Consider the following 22,423-nt stretch of genomic DNA (forward strand, 5'->3'; position numbering starts at 1 on the left):
TTACTCTAATTTGTTGTTATTCTTATGTGTAAGACAGTATGTACAATAGCTTCACTCTAATTTGTTGTTATTCTTATGTGTAAGACAGTATGTACAATAGCTTCACTCTAATTTGTTATTCTATTGTGTAAGACAGTATGTACAATAGCTTCACTCTAATTTGTTATTCTATTGTGTAAGACAGTATGTACAATAGCTTCACTCTAATTTGTTGTTATTCTTATGTGTAAGACAATATGTACAACAGCTTTACTCTAATTTGTTGTTATTCTTATGTGTAAGACAGTATGTACAATAGCTTCACTCTAATCTGTATATCTTTATTAGTATATTTTTTCAGCAAATTCTGCTTGTTTTAATGTTAGTTTAAACAGTCATAAACTACGCCCTCTAAAGGTTGATTTATAATAAGAATTTATTTTGAGTTATACATCTTTAACAGTATTGTACTCTTTGGTTGCAGTTATCAATACTTGCTTTAGTTAACTTCAAAATATTTTATTCAACTCAAGCTTATGACTAATTATTTTAAGGATATTTTTCTATCAGAATTTCCTTTTAAATTCTTAACTTCTCGGCTTACTAGGACTCAGTTTGAGTGAGATTTATTTTCTTTTACTCTAAGAAAAATAAAGAGGTATGACTGAGGTATGATTCCATCAAGTGAACCAATTACTGCTGACAAAATTCATATTCTTAAAGTACAAACGCCTAAAACAACAGGGCTGAAGGGACACGTTCCCCCCATGTTCAGTTATTATACATAAAATATTCTTAACAACTATGTTAGTTAGACTTAGCTTTTTGTACGAACTGGTGGAGATATTCAATTTGTACATTATCAAACATCCAAGCTCGCCTCAAGAGATTTGGAATGTAAATGTGTAGGTTTTCAGATGAAAAGTTATACTGTTTTATTATTAGAAGGAACACACTGGTATATTATTTCTGTATATTTCTATGACAATGTAATAATGTCAGGTTTCTATGACAATGTAACAATGTCACGTTTCTATGACAATGTAACAATGTCAGGTATTAACAGTTGAAATAACATCAATGTTAGTAACGCATCTAATCATTAAGTTTAATTATAATAATTTTACATAACTTTCCAAGGTGAAATCCGCAGATAGTATAAAATTAAACACATTTTCAATAAGACACTTTCCATGCTGAGAAAATAGTTTCTAGGAAAACCAATATAAGACACGCTGGCTCCTGATATTGACCGAGAGTGTTTATGGCGGGAATCATTCGACCAAAAATTCGTAAACGATAAAGATTTAATCTTTGTTTTAAGTCTTCGCTAGCAATGATCAAAACTTGCTGTTTCTGAACAAAACGATACAAGTTTACCGTTTCGAAACAAGATAACAGCTTTCAGTTCTGATCACCTGCTATAGCAATACTGACGGAATATTCCATATTTTGAATGTTGTAACATCAAATTAGAAACGAACATGATCGGGTCAAACTCTTTGTGGCCGTGATAACTCCCTATCAACAAAGTGGTCGTTTATTTATGCTCAGAAGGTTTTCTGAGCATTTTCAGGACAAAGAAGTAAAGTTATCTTTGATTACTTTTTATCCGTGAGATGGCGTATTAATCAGATTAAAGCTACCTCATCTTGGGCTATCGAATATTGACAGTTATCCAGTCCACAGTAGAAGAAACACGGTGATAAATTCCCGGTTGACGTGACTCTGCGCAACCAAATCCCGCAGAAATAATCCCAGCCAGTGTCCACTGATTGTTGAGGTACATGACGAAGGGACCACCGGAGTCACCCTATAGAGAACCAGAAAAATTAATTGGTGATTTAAATTATTTTGTAACTTCTTCATTTCAAAAAAAATGTTTCTGGTTATATAGCTTCTAGTAAAGTATTCGCCACAATAATATTTGTTTTAGAATTTCGCGAAAAGCTCCACGAGATCTATTTTCGATAGTCGTCCATAATTTAGCAGTGTAAGACTAAAGGAAAGGCAGCTAGTCATTACTACCCACCGCCAACTCTTGGGCTACTCTTTTACCAACGAATGGTGGGATTGATGGTATATTATAACGTCCCCACGGCTGAAAGGGAGAGCAAGTTTGGTGTGACGGGGATTCGGACCTGCGACCCTCAGATTACGAGTCGAGCGCCCCTAACCACCTGGCCATCCCAGGCCTCGCCAAAAGAAGATTTACAATAGTTCACATTAGTGAACTAGCTGGGATATTAGTGAAGCCATAACTCAACCAACAATTTAAATCCAATCAAGCTTAGGGTATTGATACACTATTTCTCAACCAATAATTTAGATCCAATCAAGCTTAGGGTATTGATTACATTATTACTCAACCAATAATTTAGATCCAATCAAGCTTAGGGTATTGATTACACTATTACTCAACCAATAATTCAGATCCAATCAAGCTTAGAGTATTGATTACATTATTACTCAACCAATAATTTAGATCTAATCAAGCTTAGGGTATTGATTACACTATTACTCAACCAATAATTTAGATCCAATCAAGCTTAAGGTATTGATTACACTATTACTCAACCAATAATTTAGATCCAATCAAGCTTAGGGTATTGATTACACTATTACTCAACCAATAATTCAGATCCAATCAAGCTTAAGGTATTGATTACACTATTACTCAACCAATAATTCAGATCCAATCAAGTTTAGGGTATTGATTACACTATTACTCAAACAATAATTTAGATCCAATCAAGTTTAGGTTATTGATTACACTATTACTCAACCAATAATTTAGATCCAATCAAGCTTAAGGTACTGATTACACTATTACTCAACCAATAATTCAGATCCAATCAAGCTTAGGGTATTGATTACACTATTACTCAACCAATAAATCAGATCCAATCAAACTTAGGGTATTGATTACACTATTACTCAACAAATAATTTAGATCCAACCAAAATTTACGTTTTCCTGTTGGTCTGATTTTGATGAAACATATATATTCGTAAATCTTTGCTGATTATTATTTGGAAAATAACATACGCTATACAGATAGTAGTAATATCATATTTATCAGCATATACATATGTGCTAGCAACTAATACTGTAGCAGAAACACCGCTCTACAGGCGATTTTTTGTACTAATAATTACTAGTCATAGCATTCACATCTCATTCAAAATTTGAAAAAAAATGAACACGTACAGTCATGGTGAAAGCCATGTTCTTGTTGTGAGGAGTGATTTTTATTGAAAACTGTGTTCTGTGATAAAAAATAGTGTTGCACGTACCATCGTTACTTTTTAATTGTTTGAATCTTAAATACCCAAATTGTGAAATTTTGTTTGATGACACAGGAGTTTTGGTTACATACATAGATATTGACATACACTATACTCCCATTACAGCAAGATTATGTCTAGTAATATAGAATACTGACAACATAGAGAGTTGAATACACTATATTAAAGCGGTCTGGAATATGTAATTATAAAGTACGTAATAACCTTAGTTGATATGAAGTCTTAGTGGAACGAAGTGTATCAGAACTACGTTTACACTGTTTAGGTTTGATTAGGGGGTGTGATGTGACCGAAAATTACTTGCTTTTGTAAAGGGTATATAACATACCCTCCCCAATGTTAAACATTCATACACTTAGATCATAAAGGTTGTTCAGTTTCTGTAGTGCCACCTAGTAACATACAATAACCTCCTTACCTTGACTATAGCATGTTGAACAGCTTATACGTGCTATGAGGTTAAATTCTGTACAAATATTGAAACAGATTTATTTGCTTTCCTTGCATTTCCCATGAAACTACTAGTAGCCAATCTATCGCTAATCATCCCTAATCTTTAACTGACAGATTACAGAGAAGGCAGCTAGTCATCAAACTAGTATTATTGATTGGTGAATTGTTACAGTGAAAGAAACTAGTATTATTGATTAGTGAATTGTTACAGTGAAAGAAACTAGTATTACTGATTCGTGAATTGTTACAGTGAAAGAAACTAGTATTATTGATTAGTGAATTGTTACAGTGAAAGAAACTAGTATTACTGATTCGTGAATTGTTACAGTGAAAGAAACTAGTATTATTGATTAGTGAATTGTTACAGTGAAAGAAACTAGTATTACTGATTCGTGAATTGTTACAGTGAAAGAAACTAGTATTATTGATTAGTGAATTGTTACAGTGAAAGAAACTAGTATTATTGATTGGTGAATTGTTACAGTGAAAGAAACTAGTATTATTGATTAGTGAATTGTTACAGTGAAAGAAACTAGTATTACTGATTAGTGAATTGTTACAGTGAAAGAAACTAGTATTACTGATTCGTGAATTGTTACAGTGAAAGAAACTAGTATTATTGATTAGTGAATTGTTACAGTGAAAGAAACTAGTATTGTTGAACAGAGAACTGTTACAGTGAAAGAAACTACTATTGTTGAACAGAGAACCAACAAATAGTGGGATTGCCCGTTACTTATAACGACCCCACGACTGAAAAGGCGAACATGTTTGATGTGATGGGGATTTAAGCCTGTGACCCTCAGATTACGAGTCGAGCATCTTAACCACTTGGTCATGCTGAAGTTACTTATGGGGGAATACACATCTAAAACGTGAAGCACGTTTTCCCACATCTCTGTTATTTGTTTAGTACAATCTTAGTAGAGAAAGATATAAACCTATGTCCTGTGATTTGAATCTCTAACTCACCACACATGCGTCTTTCAAGCCTTGTTCGTAACCCGCACACATCATTTCTGAATATATCCGGATGTTGATCCCCCGACTACGGTGCCATAATTCGCAGTCTTTGTTCTGAATCACGGGAACCTCCACTTTATGAAGAACTTGGGTGCCATATCTATTACCTAATTGATAACATTAAGATAATAAACTCAATATAGTTTTTTCTTCTTCTGCTAAGAGACAAAATTATGTATAACTAGAAGTTAAACGAACCTTTCCATTTTAATATTATTCATATATTAATAAAACAACTTATTTTCACTCGTGTGAATAGTTGTACATTTAAAAAGAACGCAAAAACAGAAAATATCAATTTTTTAGAAGTGATAAAAAATTGTGACAGTTTCACTATGACAAAATTATGGCAAAGAAGCTGGACTTAGTTTCGAATGGGTACCCCATAATGTTTGATGCTGAACATTGTTCAAGAATTATAGTAACAATTTACTTATCTAAGCACCTTGTCCTTGGTCAGTTCCGTAGCCTGTAGCCGCACAGGTTAGGAACCCTAACCCTCTCACTGTAATTTACTCTAGCAGTGTGGCGATGTGTAAGTACAGACAATATCTAATATGGTGGTTGTAGGATACAGTTTTAACAGTCAATTAGATGTCCGGAGAGTTTATAAAAAATGTTCACGTGTACTCTGTGCGCTAATACAGTAACATGCTCACACAGTGAAATGTCATCTTTGTACGGAATGGACGTCAGTAATGTATGCGTGGCTTCATTAGGTTCGCTTTGTTTTGAATTTCGCGCCAAGTTACACAAGGGATACCGGCGCTATTCGTCCCTCATTTAGTAACTCATTATTAAAAATAACTTGTACGTTATTAATACGAAGTTCCTGTTCCTTACTTAAGGCGGAGTCAGTCTTTCCCCAACCTGTAATGATCCCACTCATGCCTTCAAAGCTCATATTAAAAGGCGGTAAGCAGATGGGCAGAACGTGATCCTGAAAATAAACCGGACGATCCAGGCGTAGTAAGGCCACGTCATAGCGGTCAGGGTTTGATGCAGAGAAACGAAAGCGAGGCTGTATCCTGATTTGACGAACACTGAAGTACTGGGGAGGCAGGCTTTGATAGCGCTGATCTTGGATGTCGTACACGCCCAGAACCACTGTGATGTCGTGAAGTCTTGCTCTACAAAAATCGTTCGAACGAGTTCATTACCTTGTGCTATTTTTATCTTTATCCACAAATCTGGTATTAGTACTGGATTTTAAGTAGAACACTCAGAATTCTGAAACGTATATCACGTGCATTATAACTAAATATATATGCTTGTATTCAATAGATATTGTTCACTATGTAGCGTTAAGATGTTATATGTTTCAGAATTAAACGAGAGGTTAAAAGGTTCCTGAATTTCATTCACAATACACAACGATTCAAGCACAATTGAAGGTAAAATAACGTCTAAAATAATTTTTATTCTAAAGCTATTGCATTGTTTTCATTGTTCTAGAATAATGTTTTCCTACTTCTGTACAATATACATTAAATACATTTGTACCTAGAAAATGAAACACAAATCATTTGAAATTAAAACACAAAATAGGTTTTTTTGCTTGTTGTTTCCAGCACAAAAATCCGGAGCTCGAGTCCCTGGGGTGGACAGAGCTCAGATAGTGCTTATTATGTAGCTTTGAGCTAAAACATACAAAAGCAGCAAAGAAACGCAAAATTACATAATGAGTTATGTGTGCTCTGACATCTACGGGAATCAAAACCTAATTTTTAGCATTCTAAACCTACGACTTACTGCAGAGTCATCGATAGGACGACAAAAGTAGTAGTTATTATACTATGTACATAAAAAAAGTTATTTTTCATCTTTAATAAAATTAGGATCATTATTCGTTTTTACAGAAAAGTCACAAAAGGATAGCAGGTGCGTTCACCGCGTGGAAGCGAACCTAGGATTTTAGAGTTGAAAGTACGTAAACTTACCATTACCCCATCAGTGATATGATTATTGATTATACTAAAGTTTCTAAGTTTATCTACTGTTGTCCCTAATTTTGATCCGTTGATCAGAGAAAATGCAACTGATCAGTAGAACCCGTCATCAACAAGATCGAGGGCTACTCTTTGACCACTTTCTTATCCAAACTAATCGTCTTAAAGACGACATAAGTTATTGTTAAATAGATTTTATCTCAAAGGACTTAAATCAGTTTAACTAGGTTTTTCCTTTTTATCTTAAAAACGACCTAACTTAGTTTTGATTAACTAATTTGTCACATCGGAAAATCCCCCCGCTAGTGCAGTGGTAGTGTTCGATTCCACTCGGTGGGCTTAGCAAATAGCCCGATGTGACTTTGCTATAAGAAAAATACACACACGCATCGTAAAACGATTTTAATAAAACTTACTTGTAAACGCAATGTGCTGCTGTTACTACAAACTCTTTGCTGACAAGAGCGCCCCCACACTGCTGTCTGATAATTTTTATATGAGCCTAAAAAACAAGAAACATATTCTGATGAAACTTAATAAATCGGATGAACAACTACCAAGTGGTATACACACAAACACTTCATCATATTAGACAGAAGAAAAACATTAAGAAATAACTTGAGGATGTAATACTTAGTTAAAGACATGTTTTTCATATTTCTGCTCAAAAACATGAAAAAAACTGTCTTATAATAACCACTTGTGCTTTGTGATGGCCCGGCATGGCCAAGCGTGTTAAGGCGTGCGACTCGTAATCTGAGGGTCGCGGGTTCGCATCCCCATCGCGCCAAACATGCTTGCCCTTTCAGCCGTGGGGGCGTTATAATGTGACGGTCAATCCCACTATTCGTTGGTAAAAGAGTAGCCCAAGAGTTGGCGGTGGATGGTGATGACTAGCTGCCTTCCCTCTAGTCTTACACTGCAAAATTAGGGACGGCTAGCACAGATAGCCCTCGAGTAGCTTTGTGCGAAATTCAAAACAATAAAAACAATAAACGCTTTGTGACTTATGTCATGGGAATTAACGGTAATAAGTAAAGGCTTCAAAACAGAAGAACAAGGTTTAGTGCAAACAAAACTAAACGTAATACTAGAGGAATAAAAATGAGAAATGTTGTCTTCTGTTATTCCTCGACAAGCTTAGCTGAAGACACATTGAAACTTTAGGACTCCTTGATTGGGTTAACTAACAGCAGATTTATAAAAGAAAACTACAACAGCGACATTATAAGTCAATTAAATGAAAATAGGTTGAAAAATATGACGACAGGTCGTTAGCGCCTAGTATAGATTATACAAGTGTTGGTTACTTAAGTACATGAAGAAAACAATTCACTGAAACCATAGAAGCTTGTTTGATTTGATTTTGAATTTCGCGCAAAGCTACTCGAGGGCTATCTACGCTCGCCGTCCCTAATTTTTCGGTGTAAGACTAGAGGGAAGGCAGCTAGTCATCACCACCAACCGCCAACTCTTGGGCTACTCTTTTACCAACGAATAGTGGGATTGACCGTAACTTTATAACGCCCCCACGGCTGAAAAGGAGAGCATATTTGGCGCGAAGGGGATGCAAACTCACGACTCTCAAATTACGAGTCACACGACTTTAACCTACCTGGCCATGCCGGGCCGAAACCAAAGAAGACATTAATGCTAGAAAACAGTAAAATTCTTGATAGAAAGAAATAATTTGTGCAGGTAATAAACTTATGTGGAATTGTGGGATTTAGTCCTGTACATTCTTTTAAAATAAAACCTTTTTTTATTTAGCGTTTCGTAAATTCATTTCGAAATTGTACGGGTTGTTATATAGAATAATTAATTTCGAAGGCGAGGCGACAAGTTTCATGTTTATTTATCAGTAAAGTCTCAATATGGAATGAAATGAGATGTTTCTCTTTAAAATGAATTAATAAAGAAGTAGGTAAATTGAATGGAACCTAATTTTAATCATGTAGTGAAAGTAAACACGTGAAAAGGGAAAAGAAATCTAAATAGCAGTTACAAACAAAGTCGTTTGATAACAAATATTTCTACGAAGAAATAGGAAAATTCCAATAAAAAATACTTAGAAATGGATAAAACTAGTCACTTCAGCACCAATAATAACCTGAAACAACAACAATCTACAAGTGCTTTAGTTGGGATGTCTATTTTTACAGAAGACCTGATGTCCAAATACAATTTCAAATGTATCTGGACATACACTATTTATAGGTGAACGTACTTACAATTCTGTGATCTACCGAAATATACATCTTATTGATACGACCCTGTATTTTCCTCAATAGGAAACACTTTCCATTTCACTTCCTAGTTGATACAGATTAATGGTTATTAAATTATTATATCTTTACCATTGTATTTTTCTCCATAGGAAACACTTTCCTTTTCACTTCCTAGTTGATACAAATTAATGGTTATTAGATTATTATATCTTTACCATTGTATTTTTCTCCATAGGAAACACTTTCCATTTCACTTCCTAGTTGATACAGATTAATGATTATTAAATTATTATATCTTTACCATTGTCTTTTTCTCCATAGGAAACACTTTCCTTTTCACTTCCTAGTTGATACAAACTAATGGTTATTAGATTATTATATCTTTGCCATTGTATTTTTCTCCATAGGAAACACTTTCCATTTCACTTCCTAGTTGATACAAACTAATGGTTATTAGATTATTATATCTTTGCCATTGTATTTTTCTCCATAGGAAACACTTTCCATTTCACTTCCTAGTTGATACAGATTAATGATTATTAAATTATTATATCTTTACCATTGTCTTTTTCTCCATAGGAAACACTTTCCTTTTCACTTCCTAGTTGATACAAACTAATGGTTATTATATTATTATATCTTTGCCATTGTATTTTTCTCCATAGGAAACACTTTCCATTTCACTTCCTAGTTGATACAGATTAATGATTATTAAATTATTATATCTTTACCATTGTCTTTTTCTCCATAGGAAACACTTTCCTTTTCACTTCCTAGTTGATACAAACTAATGGTTATTAGATTATTATATCTTTGCCATTGTATTTTTCTCCATAGGAAACACTTTCCATTTCACTTCCTAGTTGATACAAACTAATGGTTATTAGATTATTATATCTTTGCCATTGTATTTTTCTCCATAGGAAACACTTTCCATTTCACTTCCTAGTTGATACAGATTAATGATTATTAAATTATTATATCTTTACCATTGTTTTTTTCTCCATAGGAAACACTTTCCTTTTCACTTCCTAGTTGATACAAACTAATGGTTATTATATTATTATATCTTTGCCATTGTATTTTTCTCCATAGAAAACACTTTCCATTTCACTTCCTAGTTGATACAGATTAATGATTATTAAATTATTATATCTTTACCATTGTCTTTTTCTCAATAGGAAACATCTTCCATTAGATGAGTCCATTCCTTATGATATGATTGACGATGCGTGTCATGTTGTTTTTCTGACCTGTCTGGACATACGCTCTGCATAGGTGAACATGCCCACAAACCTGGCAAACATATTTTTCTGAGAAAAAAAAACAACACACACACGCATAATATTCTTATGTTTAATTTTACGACCAACTACAGTAATATATGATCTAAAAATATATATTCCTCATTACTCACTTGCCATGGAAATTCGCCATATAAGGCTTCTTGACCTCCAATGATACGGTTCTGAGGTTTTGCTGTTGGTCGTCCACAAGCTGCAAAGTTTACGATTAAAATGAGTTGTAGCTATTATCGCTAAGCTGTCTACATTTATAATTTTAATTACCAAAAACTTATTTGAGAACAATAAATACTTACATAAAAATACTTATTGCTGATAACTTGAAAACAAAAGTGTCTTTTTTTTCCAGCAAGCCTGAAAATCCAAAAGAACGAATAAACTGATAAACTGACTATTTCTCAATGCGGATGAGTTTTTTTGGTTTTTTTGAAGGGGTGGATGGGAGTTGAACTAACTCTGCCATCACACTTTATTATAGTGTGTCCACTTAGTTTTGGTACGTACTGTTTCTTTCTGTTAATAGCCAAATTAAAAATATAAAAAAATTGAGAAACGAGACATCTTTCTAATTTCTGTCCAGAAACGCAACGTCATTGGTGCGTTATGTTTGTCAAAATTAATGTAACGTTTTATATTGGCTAAGCCAATTGTAAAGAAAGTCCTGATCATGTACCGCATTTCGGCATTTAAAAAGCAACAACATAAAAATCACGATCAAGAAGCAAGTGATGAATGTTTTACGTAGCTTTACCCCAAACAACCAGTTATAGCGAAGTATTTATGACTGTTTAAGATCTTGTGCAATACCCCGAAATCCAGATAACAAAATATAACCACAACCAATAAAAGTTCTGAATTACGATCCCCACCCGTCATAGTGTCATAAGATAGTATTATCCAACATAATACTTAGACATATCCAGGGTTAATACGATAAAAGAAATTGGTAAACGTTTCTACACAGCTTGTTATAACAAAGCTATTTTTAATGTCACAATACACCGCCAGATAGAGCTAAAATAGATTTACTAGTTTGTTCATAAGTCAGTGCGATTATGAGTCTATAATACGTAAACATTTACGTCTTATGCTAACAGCAATTAATATCAGAATATCTAATTCGTAGAAGAAAAAAAAATCTCACATTTAAACTTATGTTGATGTCACAAAGTAATATTGTTTTTTTTTTATTTAGTAATATAACTTACTATAAGGAAAACAAGAAATTTTAAACACGTGTAACAATGTTGTAGTCATAAAAGTATTAGCCTTATATGTTTGATCCAACAGACTTTGGGCATTATTAGGTGTAATACATTAACAATATCATGTATTGTTTGAGTGTTTCTCTCGATATAACAAATTATATCAGCACCAATTGTTCTTCATAACACGTGTGGAATATAAGCGTTATCACCCCATATAAGGCTTCGTATGGAACTACCATCAACAATAAAGCTTACTTACCAGGGAAATTTACCATATAAGGCTTCATGAACTTACCAACAGTGCGTAATAGATGTAGCCCAGTATATACGAGGGCGGTTCAAAAAATATGGGAAATTTACCATATAAGGATTCATGAACTTACCAACAGTGCGTAATAGATGTAGCCCAGTATATACGAGGGCTGTTCAAAAAATACGCGGACTGACGTCATAAAACAGAATGTACTTTATTTAGAAGTTACAGGTCTGGTACCCCTTCAAAGTACTCTCCTCCCCAACAAACACACTTATCCCAACGGTGTTTCCACTTGTTGAAACAGTCCGGGTACGCTTCTTTTGTAATGTCCTCCAGCTCCTTCGTCGCATTTGCCTTACTCTCGGGAATCGTCTCAAATCTTCTTCCTTTTAAGGGTCTTTTGAGCTTGGGAACAAGAAAAATCGCAAGGAGCAAGGTCAGATGAGTAGGGGTGGGGTGGGGAAGAACAATGATCGAGTGTTTGGCCAAAAACTCACGTGTTCTGAGGCACAAATTTCGCAGCAACGCGGTGCATCTTCAATTTTTCGGTCAAAATCTCGTAAAAAGATCCAACTGATATCCCACACTCTTCAGCAAGCTCCCTGACAGTCAGACGTCGATTTGCCCGCACCAGGGTGTTGATTTTGTCGACGTGTGGGTCGTGAGTTGACGTGGAAGGACGTCCAGGACGCTCATCATCTTCAATGGACTGTCGACCATCCTTAACACGTTTATGCCACTTGAAACATGCCGTACGCTTCATAGCAACATCACCGTAAGCCGTGTTAAGCATAGCAAAAGTTTCAGTCGCAGATTTTCCAAGTTTAACACAAAATTTCACAGCAAGTCGTTGCTCCTTCAGGTCATTCATTCTGAAATCCGCCAAACGAAAAAATCGCACTTCACTTAAAACCGCGTAGCTAATACACAAATGAAGATATCTGCAATCGGGAAAAGGCGTCGTAATCAGCTGATCTGTGCGAACCTAGCGACACCAAGCGGATTCCACTGGAACTAACTGGAGCCGCGCAATTCAAACAGTCCGCGTATTTTTCGAACAGACCTCGTATTTGTATGAACACCTTCCTGTTTTGCCCATTTATATATAAGAGGAATAGTTGGCCCCTCTAAAATATATGATTCTGAACACGTTGTTCAAGCATGTTATATATAAAAGAAATAAATCTTACGAGTATTCAGTAATACTGCTATTTAAAACTCATATTAAATAAAAGATGGATGACGCATAAAAGATGGAACGATTTAAAATAAGGTATGATCCAAAGCATTCAAATGTCTTGTTTATATGGCCCGGCATGGCCAAGCGTGTTAAGGCGTGCGACTCGTAATCTGAGGGTCGCGGGTTCGCATCCCGGTCACGCCACACATGCTCGCCCTTTCAGCCGTGGGGGCGTTATAATGTGACGGTCAATCCCACTATTCGTTGGTAAAAGAGTAGCCCAAGAGGTGGCGGTGGGTGGTGATGACTAACTGCCTTCCCTCTAGTCTTATACTGCTAAATTAGGGACGGCTAGCAGTGATAGCCCTCGAGTAGCTTTGTGCGAAATTCCAAAACAAACAGTCTTGTTTATTTATTGAAAGTCACAAAACTATCGGTGCCTTGTCCGCCGCAGGTATCGAAACTCAGTATTTAGCTTTACAAACCCCACATCTGCCGCTGAGTTAAACTGGGGGGGGGGGGTTCTGCTCTACGGAATGAAGCTAAGGTTGGTCATATTGTATTGGTATGACCAACATTCTTAACAGTTATGTTGGACAACAACACTAAGAAGAGAAACAATAACTGATTGGTTCACAGACACAAACATACCTGGTTCTCTCGTGTTTAATGCCCGGTACTGGAACTCTGAGGGGGGGTAGGTTGCTTGATGTGGAGATGGCCTGTGTCTGCGGGTTGGCCTCTCTGAATATACACAACACGTGTAGAGGAGACTGCCTCCACACGAGAAAACGGATGTGCCTCCGGATAACAAGCAAAACAGAGAGAAATAACAATTGTGTTGAGATCCGTCGTAAAAACAGGTTTCTTGGAAACCACTTCTTCTGATGGCCTGGAGAGAGTGCTCTTTATCTTAGAAGAAGGAAAAAAGAGTACTTTTCCTAACAACAGGGTAATGTTTGTTAATCATTACTTAATGATTACATTATGTGTGTTTAAATATAAAATATAATTCACTTACATAGTTGATCAGTGTGGTCCCTCTGACGCTCTGCCCGTAACCAAATCACACAGCAGATCAATAGGAAACATACCCAACATAAAGAGTGATCAAAAAACAACATGACACGCATCGTCAATCATATCATAAGGAATGGACTCATCTAATGGAAGGTGTTTCCTATTATGAAAAAGACAATGGTAAAGATATAATAATCTGATAACCATTAATTTGTATAAACTTGGAAGTGAAATGGAAGGTGATTCCTATTGAAAAAAGACAATGGTGAAGAGATATAATATTTTAATAACCATTAATCTGTAGAAACTAGGAAGTGAAATGGAAGGTGATTCCTATTGAAAAAAGACAATGGTGAAGAGATATAATATTTTAATAACCATTAATCTGTAGAAACTAGGAAGTGAAATGGAAGGTGATTCCTATTGAAAAAGACAATGGTGAAGAGATATAATATTTTAATAACCATTAATCTGTAGAAACTAGGAAGTGAAATGGAAGGTGTTTCCTATTGAAAAAAGACAATGGTGAAAAGATATAATAATATAATTAGCATTAACTTGTATAAAGTAAGAAGTGAAATGAAAAGTGTTTCCTGTTACAATAAAGAAAAGCATTGGTGAAGAGATATAATCGAATTAGCATCAACAAACTAGGAATTTATATCTATACGGATGGAATATCCAGCCACTTCTGCTTGTGGTAGTCAGGTGATACCTAAAGACATGAGGTTATAAGTTTTACCAGCTAAACGTTTTATCGTAGCTTACCATTTGACTTCTGTTTTACTCAGGCACGTGGTGGATGGAGCATGTCAAAGTACAAACCGCTAAGAGTATGTAAGATTGATTCATTTCGTCACGAATAAATAGAAAGTTTAAACACGATACAACAACAACAAAAACGTGTACAAGCTTATGCTAAGACTAAAATTACCTTACTGACCAAATAAAAGAAAAACATAATTAAATGTTTTTGAGGTATTTTTGCGACGAATATGATTTCGGTATGATACAGTTTTACCATCCGCATATCTTAGCCACGATCAAATATAATGACCTTTACATTTCTAGTCTCTGTTCACAATGCAGCTCGTGGAATTATTAGCACCCATATTTTAAATATAAATCATTCCATGACTGAAATGTTTACAGCCGAGTCAGTCACCCGAGAATGGCCCGGCATGGCCAAGAGTGTTAAGGCGTGCGACTAGTAATCTGAGGGTCGCGGGTTCGAATCCCCGTCGCGCCAAACATGCTCGCCCTCTCAGCCGTGGGGGCGTTACAATGTAACGATCAATCCTACTATTCGTTGGTTAAAGAGTAGCCCAAGAGTTGGCGGTGGGTGGTGATGACTAGCTGCCTTCCCTCTAGTCTTACACTGCTAAATTAGGGACGGCTAGCACAGATAGCCCTCGAGTAGCTTTGTGCGAAGTTCCAAAACAAACAAAGAAATCACCCAAGAAAGATAGTCTTCGGGAAAAAAAAAATTGTAGGTCAATAGCATTCTCCTGTCCTAGATCTGTGAACGTAACGAATTAAAAGCATTTTTTTCACGGTTCTTCTCAGTCGATGAATGAGATAAACTGTCTAATAATAACAAGTGTTTATAGCGCCATCTTGCAGGGTTCGATAATGTTCACAGACTAGGTCTTTTTAAAACACGTATTATAATTGTGAAACTGGTTTATTGACATACCGTTATCAGTATGTTACTTCCAATATGTTTGTTTCTTTTACTTTTAACAGACAGCCCAAACTAACTTGCGACTTTTTCAGTTCCATTTTCCTACAAATTAGGAGTTAACTGAATAGGTTGTGTGTGTTCTTATGGAGACAAAAGTGAGTTCGATTAACTGATATTTTAGAATTACATGGAAAAGAGTGAAACGTTTCACACCAGTGTTATTAATTAATTAATTAATACTGCTTAAGTCACGTGGTTAAATAATTAAATGTCGAGAATCCTGAAACATCTGACTACAGAAGGTTTCTTTCTTTCTTTTTAGTAGTTAAACACATAACGGGCTGTCTGTAATCTGCCCATCACGAATATCGAAACTCGGTTTTAGCGTTATAAGTCCGCAGACATGCCGCTGGGGGGTAGGTCACCGAAGGAGCGAAAGCGGGTCAATGCCCTACTGTAGGCATATGGAGAAATCTACGTAAACATATCTTTATATGTTTATTGCTTGAAGCATAGCAGCCACGCTAACTGATTATGAAATGACTATTGCCTAAAGGTAAGTGTGCAGACTTTCTCTACCAGTGGGGCAACAGCAAATTTACGGAATTATATCGCTAAATTCAGCGGTGGACACAACAGACAGCCAATGTGGCTCTGCTCTAAAGCAAACAGATAACAACTCTAACCTACTTTTCAACTTGAAAAACTCTGACCTTTAGGGTTAATGACTCACAGTTCAACAGCCTGAGAACTAACTAACGTTTGTCATTTCATGACGTCATACAACTTTTGATGCGCATGCGAAGAATTAGCGTAGCTGCAAGAACAGTAGATATTTAAAATAATAATTTAAAAAATTCAAATACATATAACTATTCATCAGTTTATATTTATTACCTTTACGACTCAGTATCTATATCATTGTTTATTTCATTTACGGGTTGTTAGATTTTAAATCCAACTGACACAACGGCCACGAAATAGATATTTCGCCAGGCTATGAAACTAAAATAGAATCTTCGTAAAAATAATAACTAAGTTCCAAGTTTCACTGTGTCGGTATTTGGGTATTGATGTTAAATACCCAGGAGGGTCAGGTACATTTGACCTCTTCCTCCCGAACGAACGATTATAGCGTCTGTCTTTAGGGGTTTTTTTGTTTTTTTTTTAGCTTTGGGCCAGAAAAGTATAACATTATACTCAGGCCCATTTCAGGGCACAGTCCATGCATGGACGAACAAGAAGTTTTTTTTTTTCCTTTTATTATTTCTCTTGTGTTTTTTCTTAATTTTTTTTTTGTATTTTTCTCCTTTTTCTTCATAGAGAGAATGGCATGCACTAATTTCGGTTGTCGTTTGGATCAACCTTGTCTGTCATAGAACAGGCCTAACTACATATTTTCATCAGACACGTATTTAGAATTAATAAAAGCTGCAAAGCGCCCATGGTCACAGATTTTTTGGACACCCCGTAGCGAGCACACTGTCTCCAATTCACGTGTTGAACACAGCGTGATATAAACAAACGGCAATAACAATATGTGTAACAAAACATTTAAGTTTGTTGAAAGACGATAAAATACGATTTAAGTTTGTGTGAGCTCAGGGGCTAATAGTTTTTATGAGCTCTACATCCCATGTAATTTTACATAGAAATATTATCAGTGGGCCTCCATTAAGAACATTGACCCTGGGGCTGAGCCTTTCTAGCCCCTACCTGAATACGCCACTGAATGTCAATTGGTGATCACCCTCTGAGACACCGCAGGGTTTTAAATCCAGTGCATTCAACCTATTGAAGTAAAATGATGACGTCCATATAACACAAAATACGACTTTTACAACCCAGAGGTGTTGATGGATTTTATATTTCTTCGTTGTTATGCTAACAGTAAAATTTGTGTTCACAACACTTTGTTATTCCAGTTACTTCGTCAACACAGTCTGACGTTCAAACTTTTTTTATTTCGAAACACATCGTGAGGTCAGTGTGAGAGCAAGCTATCGACAATTTCGGTTTGAAGATTGTTTGTGTGTTTCGAATTTCGCGCAAAGCTACTCGAGAGTTGTCTGCGCTAGTCGTCCTTAATTTAGCAGTGCAAGACTAGAGCGAAGGTAGCTAGTCATCCCCACCCACCGCCAACTCTTGGGTTACTCTTTTACCAACGAATAGTGGGATTCACTGTCACATTATAACGCCCCCACGGCTGAAAGGGCGAACATATTTGGTGCGAAGGGGATGCGAACCCGCGACCCTCAGATTAGGAGTCGAATGCCTTAACCACCTGGCCATGACGGGCCCGGTTAGAAAAAACAAGCAACATCAGTTTGAAATATGTTAACAAAAGTGAGGACAATTTCAAAGGTTGTGCGAAAAATAAATACTAACATGCCAGACTGTTGACGGTTGTACAGTTTTGTTAATTCATTCTAAACAATAAGTACTTTCGTATATAGAAAGAGACACGAGAAATGTTAGTAATAAACTAAAATATGGGAAATAAATCTGCGACTACATTAATGTTTCCTTTTCGTTTTGAGTTGTATCGTTCGTGGGGTCCTCCGCTAGTACAGCGGTAAGACTACGGATTTACAACGCTAAAATCAGAGGTTCGATTACCCTCGGTTGGCTCAGCAGATAGCCTGATGTGGTTTTGTTATAAGAAACACACACATCGTTCGTGGAAAAGGTGGCGCTGACATTTACAGAATATTTTATGATATTGTTCGGATTGAAGAGTTTCCACTTATTGCGTGTTTATCCATACTTGGTCGGTAAATCCGATGCCTCACGTTTCGCGTCGCGTTCGTTCAACAACGTTCTCCATAATTTGTGAGATTTGAGTGTATTATAACACTGTAACTGTAAACATAACATTCACCTATCTGGTCAGATTACAGTAGCCCAAGAGTTGGCGGTAGGTGATGATGGCTCGCTGTTTCACTTTTGTTTTTTTTTGTCTTTTGTTGGTTCTCCAGTGGAACAATGATGAGTTTACGAACTTACAACCCTAAACAAATCGGGTGTTCGATTCCATACGGTAGACACAACAGGTAACTTAATATGGATTTGCTCTAAAACAACCAACCAAACAGTCCTTCCTTTAGTTCAAAATTAGGGATAGCTATGATTAGACTGTTGTAAAACAACCAATCAAACAATACTTCGTTTAGTTCAAAATTAGGGATAGTTATGAGTACACTACTATCAAACAACTCACCAAACAATGATTCCTTTAGTTCAGAATTAGGGATAGTTATGAGTACACTACTATCAAACAACTCACCAAACAATGATTCCTTTAGTTCAGAATTAGGGATAGTTATGAGTAGACTGTTTTTCTTTTAGTACTGCGCGAAAACCCTGAAAGAAACAAACAACTCTTATGAGTATTTGATCAACTTACCTGACACTCATTTTAATTAACCTTAGATTTCATTATAGAAACCATAGTAAAACCTTTATGAAAAGGAACACTTCTTTCAACACTTATAGGAGTGCCAGTGTTAAAGTGCTTGAAAATGTTTGTCAAGTATTTCAGCTTTGAAAGGTAAGGCTCAATCCTTGGGTACTTATTTATCTTTTCGTGCTCAACTGAAACGGACAACGTGTGAATTTGTTGTGCGAAATTGGACAAGTAAAACCATGTGGAATTCAGAAAAGAGAGTACAGATACATTTGAAAACCAAGATGGGATTTCTTTTTCTTTGCTAGATTATATTACGTATTGCGTTGCAAAACCGGGACGTGATATACGTACTTCAGTTAGCATTTTTACATTAAACATTTTACACTATGTCTCGAATTTTCTCAAACGTTTAGGCGTAATAAACACTCCATGTTAAGAACAGATGATTTCCTGTTACATGTGAAGGAGTTGTGACTTGATATATATAACTTTGGCTAGTTAATTAAATTCGACCTGACATGGTCACGTGTTTAGGGGGTGCTTGACTCGCAATCTGAAAGTCGCAGGTTCGAATTTCCGTCCTACCAAACATATTCGCATTTTCAGTCGTGAAAGCGTTATAATATGCGCTAATCCTATTATTTGCTGTTAAAAGAGTAGCCCAAGAGTTGGCTGTGGGTGAAAATGACTAGCTGCTTTTCCTATAGTTTGTTCCTACTAAATTAGGGACGGCTAGTTCAGATAGCCCTCGTGTAGCTTTACGCAAAATTCAAAACAAACCAAACCAAATACAATCCTTTCACCGAACATCATCTCCTTTTGTGAGGTGAGAGTGTTATAATGTCGTGATCCGTTCCACAATTTTTTGATAAATAGTAGCCCAAGAGTTCTCGGTGGGTGGTGATGACTAACTGCCTTCCCTGTAGTTTTACACTGCAAAATTAGGGACGGATAGTGCAAATAGATCTCTTGTAGCTTTGCGCGAAATTAAAACCAAACCAAACCAAACCAAAAAACACTACACATTAGAAGAAGAGTCTTACCGATAGGTTAAGATTAAACCTATAAACTAAGAAGGCTTACAAATGTTTCTAAGAATTAAGTTAAAAGGTGTAGTCACACGTGCTGGTACAGTGCACGTGAAGAGGTTGGTTTGCGACTGATCTATCTGAAGGTGTTAACTAGGTAGTTTTCTCGGAAGAGATCTCGCTTGGTGAGGGTCCCGCCTAGGACTAATAGCTCCAAAGCATTTATCATTTTTCATATCTGAGATTAAACTGGTTTTCGTATTTCTTTACCGACAAGAATTTCAGTTTTTTTTTTTTAGCTAACTGAAAGCAACGCCTAAAGTTCACTACGATCCTAACCTTAGACCTGAATATAACACTAATTTTTAATTGTTGTATTTCAACTTTGACAACTTAGACCACGAAACTTTAGTATGAGCACAAATACTCTGCTTTATCAACCTGTAAACAATTTGTCTTGTCCTAACTGTTAATTCCAGCTGAACTTTCTAGTATAACACTCACAACATTATGTTTAAACTGGGCAACTGTTGTCAGGTTACTTGATTAAAAAAAAAAGCGAAAGTGATTCAGAATGAGAGATCGTCTTGAAATGTCTCAAACATAAGTTTTATGAAAATCGTATTCGTTTCTAAATTTCGCGAAAAGCCACACGACGGTTATCTGCGCTAGCCGTCCTTAATTAAGCAGTGTTAGGCTAGAGGGAAGATAGCTAATTAGCACCCTTTACCGTCAACTCTTGAGCTACTCTTTTACCAATGAATAGTGAAATAGACTGTCAAATTATAACGCCCCCACGACTGAAAGGGCGAGCATGTTTGGTATGATGGGGATTCGAACTTGCGGACCTTAAGGTCCGCTATGGCCATGCCGGGCTGTTCCCCACTTAATCGTATTACTAGTTAACTAAATTTCTATCTGTATGATTTAAGCATGTTTTTTTCCTTACAATATAATTAACAATAGCTCATGAATAACAGAATTTTTAAACTTGGGTTAGACTATTAACAGCAATCTGTATTTCGTTATCTCTGATGTTGTAGATTATGTGTTTTAGAACATTACCAGCAACTAACATTTTGCGGTAACGAAAGACATGATAGTGCGCAATTGTCTTATTAAAATACGTAGAAATACACAACATGAAATATAATACATTCCAGACCATTAGCTATTTTACAAATAATATCACACTAATAGTATCCCCCCGCTAGTACAGCGGTATGTCTCCGGATTTAGAACGCTAAAATCAGAAGTTCGATACCCCTCGGTGGGCTCATCAGATAGCCCGATGTGGCTTTGCTATAAGAACACACACTAATAGTAATTCTACATTATATACATATATGCTTCCATTTTACACAGATATTTTACTGTACAAAGTGCTTAATCACCCATATTAGCTGTTCTGTGTGTTGTCATTGTTGTAACGACGAAACACACGTTTACTTGAAAAAAATAAATCGAAACTTACCTATTTCGTCATTTAGGGTACTGCTTGCTTATTCCACAACTGGGGCTACTATTACTCGCGCGGATCTTGGCCGTGTATTAATGCGTTAAGTTAAAGACGCCACTATTTACCGATAGACAACCGTTTGGGTTTTTAAAAAACAACAAAAACTGGGTCAATCTCCGTTACTAAACACGTTTCTAAAATGGCAACTTTTGTGATGTCATAGACCCTGATGGAGGTTTTTTTTTTTTTTTTTTTTGTCCGTTATCATTGGTAGACAAACCTACTGAATATACATTTGAAATGTTATTTTTATTTCAGTTTTGTTGAAACCGATAGACACTTATAATACTGTTTCACTTCATATTTATGATTGTTCTCCTTACAGGGAGTAAGTAAATATATTTTCTAATTAAAGTAAACAAGGATTTTTAGGCATATCTTTGTAATAGATGTGTTTATGAAGGATTCTTTTCTGAAACCTCTAACCAGAAGGTTAAACATGAGCGAGGCTTGACGGGGATATTCGTATCTATACAAAACACAAGGGAAGGCGAGAATTTATGTGATTTGAATTTCTATGATTTCATTAATATGTTCACATTAATAAAATTTTAAGAAGAATGGAAACATAAACGTTGTTCATATATTTTAAGGACGTCTCTCACGTGAACAGTTTCTATAGCTTATAACTCTGTTATAGGAATTTGGAGAAGGCTTACTGGATATTGAAAATTCTTTGTTAAATACGTATGATGTCTCCACAAGACTATGTAATGCTATCTTCTAACTTCGTGTTACAAATACAAGAATCGTCAACAAGTAAAACGACAGCGATCTAAGCACTTTACAGGTATTATCCAAACACTAGAACCAGTTAACAGCTATTATCCAAAAACTTCCCTTTTTTTAAACAATGTCATTTATTTATTTTTATA

General features: G+C 35.8%; 1 protein-coding gene across 1 annotated transcript; it reads right to left on the reverse strand.

Annotated features, from left to right (window-relative positions):
• Nucleotides 1-580: 580 nt before the first annotated feature.
• Nucleotides 581-21,613, reverse strand: LOC143224837 (serine protease 27-like). Its single transcript, XM_076453193.1, has 9 exons — nt 21,504-21,613; nt 18,879-18,955; nt 13,910-14,068; nt 13,540-13,800; nt 10,358-10,437; nt 7,129-7,214; nt 5,607-5,893; nt 4,713-4,870; nt 581-1,792 (listed from the first exon to the last, which is right to left on the reverse strand). The coding sequence occupies exons 3-9, from the start codon at nt 14,019-14,021 to the stop codon at nt 1,637-1,639; spliced, it is 1,140 nt and encodes a 379-aa protein (XP_076309308.1). The 5' UTR covers nt 14,022-14,068; nt 18,879-18,955; nt 21,504-21,613; the 3' UTR covers nt 581-1,636.
• Between the last annotated feature and the right edge of the window lie 810 nt (nt 21,614-22,423).

This window comes from Tachypleus tridentatus, chromosome 9, assembly GCF_004210375.1.
Source record: "Tachypleus tridentatus isolate NWPU-2018 chromosome 9, ASM421037v1, whole genome shotgun sequence".
Taxonomy (NCBI): Eukaryota; Metazoa; Arthropoda; class Merostomata; order Xiphosura; family Limulidae; genus Tachypleus; species Tachypleus tridentatus.

Coding starts and splice junctions, on each gene's coding strand:
- LOC143224837 (XM_076453193.1), bottom strand. CDS start 14,021: ATGCGTGTCATGTTGTTTTTTGATCACTCTTTATGTTGGGTATGTTTC. Junction 10,438..13,539: donor ATTAAACACGAGAGAACCAG/GTATGTTTGTGT, acceptor TAAACTTTGCAG/CTTGTGGACGACCAACAGCA. Junction 4,871..5,606: donor AAAGACTGACTCCGCCTTAA/GTAAGGAACAGG, acceptor GTTATCAATTAG/GTAATAGATATGGCACCCAA.